A 7,275-nucleotide genomic window follows, 5' to 3' on the forward strand; every position below is an offset into this window, starting at 1 on the left:
GCAGGTCCGTCTTGAACTCAGGACCTGTCCTGCCTCTGTGTGTCACTCCCGTGTTGACAGTTGCTGCTCTCTGCCTGGACATCTTCACCTTCCTCCTTCCTGTCTGAACAAGTTTTAGGATTATTCCTCTGAACTGACAGTAAACATATCACATGTGCAGTATGGAGGAAATATATCACATCTATGGTAATCTTAAAAATATTTACCGTTAACTGACAATGACAGTGCAGAATCCTGTATTTACCTGCCTCAGTGTTGTTAATCTTCCTGGCTCAGAATCTGGACTGTAGTTGAAGCACAGAGGAGACGCAGGAACTTGGGTCTTGTAGTTGTAGCAAAAAACTACAAGCAGCCTAAAGTGCTCAAACATGGCACTGTACTTTCACAGCTAACCTGCTAACTGCGAACTAACTAGCCAACTCTGTTCTGGTCGCTAGCTCACCTCTCCCACTCACACGCTCTCTCTCTCTACCTACACAACCTACGTACTGAGGGGAAGAGCAAGTGATTTATTTATATTCAGAAGGCAGACATGACCATATATCTGGGCTTCCTCGAGTTCACCTGGACCTCTACAACCACAGGTAAGTCTGCTTGTCTCTTCCGCCAGGACTGGGCTAAGTTAGCCTTTAACGGACGTTGTGCTGAGCTAACTTTAGCTAATACAAGTCAGTTAGCTAACCTGTAGTTAATGGTAAGAAACTGACAGGGTCAAAAAGGGTAGACATGAAAAAAAATCTGAAGGGTTAGGGTTAGCAATGACATTGAAAAACACCGCAATACAAAATTATCACTATTAAACAGAAGCTTTCCAAAGTCAGAGACAAATACCCAGCCTGTCCACAGTCCCACGTGTCCCTGCAGTGAAGCTGTCAGGTGTTGTTTTGTCTGAAACGCTCTGCTGGTTCTAACAGCAGCAGCAGCAGCAGCAGTTTCCTCTGTCAGTTGATGATGGAGTCTGTGCTGGTCTGTCTGATCCTCGTCTCTCTCAGCGGTGAGTCTCTTTAATGTCTCTTTATAACATTCACTCTGATGGATGTTTCAAACGTTAATGTGGTGATTAAATCAAGCAGTCGTTGACAGACTAAAGAGCTGTTTGACAGTTTAGGCCAATTTTAGAGGATTTTATGCTGAAAATCCCTTCAAATTAAAGCTTCTTTGTCTAAAGGAATAAAAACATCTCCCTGAGACGTCTGTAGAATACTCTGAGGAGCCGATAGAGCCAAACTTTATTTATTAAAATTTATTGGAAAATATAATCTACTTTAGTACTTTATTTAATAAGTTCAAAATATTTCTATATTTGGACAGATATATATATTATACAAATTATGTATTATTGTAGAAAAAAATCTGGCCTAACACACTGATTTCTGATTTTCATAATACGAAATATTTGAGAATAATAATCATAATATAAATATATACTGAAAAATCTAATCTACTGCAGTCACAATATTTTTGAATATATTTTTTTTTCAAATGTTCAATGTTCAATGTTATTATAAAATATTAATATTAGTAATTATATTATTAATATGATTACATTAGTAATATACAGAGAAGAACAGGAAAATCTTTTTTATCATTGTTGTATCATTTGCTTTGAAAATGACGAGTTTCAATGAGTTGCTGATTATTTTTCTGTCCAGTGACTAATTGTATAACCATTACTTTATATACAGCACAATATTTGACATCTGACAATCAATGATGACAAAACTCACTAAATGATTTCATTTGTAGTTCTTTATTCTGAGTCAGGGAGGGCTGTAAATCTAATCATTTTAATCAATTTCAATTTTAATTAGTCACAAATGTAGTAGTTTTTGTGTGTGTGTGTGTGTGTGTGTGTGTGTGTTGTGTGTGTGTGTGTGTGTGTGTGTGTGTGTGTGTGTGTGTGTACGTCCTGACTGTCTATAAACTGTGTTGTTGTTTTTAAGGTTTCTGGTGGGGGCACCAGTCCGCTGCTCTGCCAGCCTCCTCGGTCCAGGTGAGAGTAGGGGAGGATGCCACCCTACCGTGCCCCCTGCTGGACAATGCCACCACGGCTGCCCCACCTGCCTACTCCACTCTAAGCTGGTACAGGAAGGTGACAGGAGGGAGTCCTCAACTGCTCCTCACCATCAGGTCTACCAACAGCTCTAATGTGACATTCGGCTCTGGTGTCGGTCCTGATAAAGTCTCTGCTACAGCCGACGGCTCTCTGCTGCTGCGACGCTCCGAGCACAGCGACTCTGCAGTTTATTACTGTGGGATCAGTCAGGGAAAGGAGCCCAAGAACAAATCAGCAGGGACTCAGAGACTCACAGAGACATGATCTGAATTTAGACCTGGTTCCTGGTCTACTAGTCCAGACTGAGCAGATTTTACTTTGACTTCCATTTTAGGATTTAGAGTCTCAGCTTTAGATGGTTTCTGTTGCAGACTAGCTTTGATTTTTCTGATTGTGTTTTAAAACTTATTTCAGATTATAGGACTATGAATCTGGTCAACTGACTGAATGAACAGAAAACTATAAATACCTGTGCGATTACAAATAATTCAATAAATGTATCGTTAATTAGTTTATTAAACAAGTTTGTTCAGTTTTTGTTGTGTCCAGTTTGAGTTTGGGTTGAGTCACTGTCTCCCATGTAAATGTCATTTGGCAAAATTGCACTTTTTCAGGTTTGTAAACTCTGAGGCAAAATATGAAATGGAAGTGCATCACATGAAAAGACATCATATGAACATAAAAACATATTAAAACATTTGATGTCAATGAAATAGAGTGATGTAAATCCTGCATTCCACATTTTCATTTGTCACTTGTGACATTTAATCGATATTTTAATGTAATGCACATCTGCTGATACTAAAACAAAGTCAGTGTCTCTTGTGTTGTCTGTGGAGGAGCCTGATGAATTCTATCTGTAGGACAGATAATACAGACGGATCTGTCCTTAGGCACAGGAATAACATGTAATATTTAAGCCTCTTGTTTAATCAAGATTGATTCCAAATGAATGAGCTGTTTCTTGAATTTATGAATGTTGTGATTATTGTTTATTAGTAACTTAAACTTGGTGCAGCGGTTGTTGGTCTTTAACCTTCACTTAAAGGCGTGATGTGTAAGATTGTGCTACTTGCTCCGTCTCCACATTTCACCTCATCTGGCCAGAATTTTAGTTTAAAATGTTCAAAAAAAGAAACTAACGCTATCAATAGTATGGGAAGAGCGTTATTGTGGATATCTGAAATGTTCATTTTGACTAGGAAGAATTAAATTACGGATATCTGTAATACATATCCAGACCAGCCATTAAATGTTAAAACTGCTTGCCATATCAGGCCGCTCTCCAGGAACCCTTGTCCTCCTAGATCCTGTTTGCACAAAGAAATCAACTTCCCGGGACCAGAGGTAATCTATCAGAGATCCTATTTGATTGCGAAGATGTCTCACTGGCATGGTAAAAGCAAAGATCCTCTATACTGTCTACTGCCTCTGGTAAAAGAAATGAATTGAATTTCATGAAACATTGATCCTTATTGTTTTGTTTGGGAAGAGGGAGACTCAGCACAAATTTGAGACGCCGAATAAATTGAACAGATTTTGTTTTTGCTGAATCACTGAAAGCGATATGTTTGTTGAATGATGTCAGTGGTGAGGAAACGCACAACACTGTGAAAGAAGAAGGGCTTTTGTCAACATCTGTGTACAGATACAGAGCTGTGTACAAAAAACTATAAAACTCAGTGCTCAAAGTTCCCGCACAGCTTGTGACACTGAAGTACAAATCCTACACAAACCTCAGAGGGCAGGTGGTTCTGTTGCCTTCATTGGCAAATCCTGAAAGGTGCTGTAGATTTTCAAGATGGATGACGGCACACTTGAAAATGATGAACCGACCAAGTAAGTCGTCAATCGACGCCTTTTTAACTGTATCTTGGATATCAAGTTATGGATGGCAGAGAACTTCCTACAACACAATCAGTCTTAGTCATTGGTTCTGAAGCTCAGAGAGAGAAACTCAATGTCAGGAGGCATCTTTGACTGAGATCTCAGTTTTGAGCCCCACATCAGGAATATAACAAAGACAGCATTTTATCATCTAAAGAACATTGACAGAGTACGACCATTCCTCTCTCAAGCCAGTACAGAGACACTACTACACGCTTTTACTACTTCCACAATTGACTATTGTAATGCTGCAGGAAGTGGTGATACTTTTAAAATTAAACTCAAGACCTACCTTTTTAGTCTGGCTTTTAATTTAATTTATTCTTTCAAGCTGTTTTACTGGTTTGCCCTTTTTTTTTTGATTATTTTCTGACTTTTATTTTTATTTTGGACTTTTAATACCTCACACAGTGACCGTTAAATTATTCCACTGCACTTGTTGCTGCGACACCAATTTGTTTGTTTATCGCCGGATTTCATCCTGTCATTGTTGCTAAATACAGTTTGCAGCTTCACTGTAAAACCTGTCAACAGTTTTATGTTCAACTGGAGCAACTGACTTCTTCTCCAGAGACCTGTCCAACTGTTTCATAGTTTCACAGTCCAGAGGCAGCTGATAAAGAGCAGGAAGGAAAGAAAACATTTCACTGCATTTCATTACATGTACAAACATGTAATCAGGGGGATTATAATGTATTCAGTGTGTTTAGCTTTTGAATTTTGTTGCCTTAGTTTCTTTTCAGTCTGCCACTTAACTGTGTGTAGTTTGACCTTTTTCTATGGATGACCTTTAAAATATTGTGCTACTGTTTATTCTGTATTTGTGTGTCTGTGTTCAGTGACACTGCTGCCATCAGTCGAGGCAACAACATCAGAGAGAAAATTTCCTGTTTTTCTGTCCTTCACCAACCAACTGAACTAACGGTCGATCTGATCCCAGAGCAGTCTGTCTCCTCTGGAGACTGTTGGTTTTCTGCTCCAACAGTTTCTCATGTTTCTGTTTTCCAGACAAAACATCTCCTGATGACAGACGTTCACTCACTGAGAAGATCTACAGGCTTCGGACTGACAGCAGCAAACACCACCACGGACATCAGGTAAAATTAAAAATATATAAGGACTTTTATTTAAGGTATGGTCATGAGAACTTTTATTTTGGATGAATGTTAAAAAAAAGTAATGTTATTATGATTTTAAACATAGGTGTAAGCACAATTAATAATAATAATTTAATAATAATTATTATGTTTTTTTTCTTTTATAAAAACCACCATCATTTTATTCAAGGTAAAAATGTGCATTATTGTGGAGTTTCTTTAAGGTTAAAAAGATCATTAGCAGAAAAATTACATTATTAAAACTTTAATTTAAACAATTTAATTTAAACTTTAGGTTAAACAACATATTAGGCGGAGTTTAACTATTTATTTCAATTTATTTATATGTTTTAAGTAATTCATTGATGATTTTATTTAAGGAAAGGAATTTTAATGAAGTTGAAACCGCTCTTAATGAGACTCCATTAAAGGTTGTGAAATAGACTTAATTTATGGTGAAACCATCATTAAATAGAATGAATTTCTCAGGAACATGTTTGTAGTAAAGTAAAATGAGCCGTGGTGACTCAAAAATTTCAACATCATCATGTTACTTCAGAACAAACTGATATGTTTCAGCATCGTCCTGGATTCAGACCAGGACCAGGACCAGGACCAGGACCAGGACCGTGTCAGAGCCGTCCCTGTGCTGATTGTTGAGACAGAGAGGAAGACAAGTCTTCAGGATGGACCCGGCAGTGACCTTCATCATCCTCCTGGGGTGAGGCTCCACACAAACTGATCAACTGCTCCTTTAACTGATGATGATGATGATAATGATGATGATGATGATGATGATGATTAAGAACTGCTCCTTTAATACCGTGTGTGTGTGTGTGTGTGTGTGTGTGTGTGTGTGTGTGTGTGTGTGTGTGTGTGTGTGTGTGTGTGTGTGTGTGTGTGTGTGTGTGTGTCCTCCCTGCTGCTGTAGATGTTGTGTGTGGACCAGAGGACAGTCTGTCTCTTTCTCCATGGTCTTCAGCGCAGGGATTGAGCTGCTGGTGCACACTGGTGAACAAACAGCTGACCGTGATGATATTCATCATCAGAACAAGACAAATGGTTTGTTTCTCTGATCTTCAGTTCGAGAGGTTTGTTGTGAAAAAGTTGATAAATGAAAAAGCAGCACTGTGGGTTGATAGTTTTACACAGCAACAGCTGCTGAGGCCCATGGGTAATGTAGTATTTACAAAACTGAGGAACAAAATGATGATGTGGTGAAACATCTGACAGTGTTTCCGTGTCCAGGAAGTTTTCTGTCACGTGACTCCAGTTTGTTCATATTCTCATCAGGAGCCTCAGTAACGATGTTCAGATCATTTAAAGGTGCAGACTGTGTTTCTGTTTTCATCCTATGATCTGACTGTGTCTGTCTTTGAAATAAGAAAAAATAAATATACTTATTCTTATGATCATCCAGATATTCAGTCCGTCCAGCCTCATGTCTCGTCCTCTTTTAACAGAACAGAAGTTTACATTTAAGATTTAATTAAATCAGTAGCTTTTTCCTCGTTTAGTTCATTTATAGACATGATCAGATTAAACACGTCAATCATTGTTTAATATTAATTATGTTTTGGGGATTTTCCTTTTTAAAAAAAGTTTTTTTTTTTTTTACCATATGAAGGTGTTTGGTTTAAATCTAAGTAACAACAGCTGAGCAGATGAAGCTCAATAACATTTGATGATTTATTCAATATGAAGACATGTGGACAAACTGTCTGTGCTAATAGACTTTTGACTGTAGATGTAAAACTCTACACAATATAGTTTAACTAAACAAACAGGATTGATTTGTTGTGGACTATTTTCGATGGCGGATGAATTTGGGGCAGCAGGACAGTGTGTGTAACAGTTCATGATAAAATGTGCAGAACTTTCACTGGTGTCTAAATTGTTTTCTGTAACCATCATCTCTCCTTCCTCAGGTTCCTCATCTTCCTCATCCTCCGTTCGTCCGACGGCTCAGATCGTGTCCTTGGTCCGGGTCTCTCAGGATCCAGGATCTCCTCACTTGCTGGTCTGCGTCCTCTCTGAATTAAAGTCCCCTCTGCAGGACGTCCTGTGGTGGGTCGATGACACCATGGTGACGACGTCAGGGGCCGACGTGTCTGTGATGAGGTCGGAGGAGGAGGGTGGAGCCTACAGCGCCGTCTCAGTGTGGGAGGTGGCGGCTGCAGAGTGGAGGTCCAGATCCACATACTGGTGTGGGACGATCCAGGAGGGACAGGTTTA

General features: G+C 39.0%; 1 protein-coding gene and 1 long non-coding RNA gene across 3 annotated transcripts; both read left to right on the plus strand.

The window, feature by feature from the left end:
- Positions 1–2,591, plus strand: sid1 (secreted immunoglobulin domain 1). Of its 2 annotated transcripts, none has more exons than XM_056378991.1 (2): positions 1–584; positions 1,944–2,591. In XM_056378991.1, the coding sequence occupies exons 1-2, from the start codon at positions 533–535 to the stop codon at positions 2,318–2,320; spliced, it is 429 nt and encodes a 142-aa protein (XP_056234966.1). In that variant the 5' UTR covers positions 1–532; the 3' UTR covers positions 2,321–2,591. The 2 variants fall into 2 exon arrangements, with proteins under 2 accessions (XP_056234966.1, XP_056234967.1); XM_056378992.1 differs by lacking the exon at positions 1–584 and adding an exon at positions 724–994.
- Positions 2,592–4,019: 1,428 nt separating this feature from the next.
- LOC130170849 (uncharacterized) lies at positions 4,020–7,069 on the plus strand. The gene is made up of 3 exons (XR_008828048.1): positions 4,020–5,040; positions 5,620–6,102; positions 6,969–7,069. It is a non-coding gene; the product is annotated as an uncharacterized LOC130170849 (long non-coding RNA).
- The last annotated feature ends 206 nt before the right edge of the window (positions 7,070–7,275 follow it).

Source organism: Seriola aureovittata, chromosome 6 (genome assembly GCF_021018895.1).
Source record: "Seriola aureovittata isolate HTS-2021-v1 ecotype China chromosome 6, ASM2101889v1, whole genome shotgun sequence".
In the NCBI taxonomy this organism is placed as follows: domain Eukaryota; kingdom Metazoa; phylum Chordata; class Actinopteri; order Carangiformes; family Carangidae; genus Seriola; species Seriola aureovittata.

Excerpts from the sequence above, each read along its gene's own strand:
- sid1 (XM_056378991.1), top strand. The coding sequence starts at position 533 with ATGACCATATATCTGGGCTTCCTCGAGTTCACCTGGACCTCTACAACC. Across the intron at positions 585-1,943 it reads CTGGACCTCTACAACCACAG|GTTTCTGGTGGGGGCACCAG; the intron begins GTAAGTCTGCTT and ends GTTGTTTTTAAG.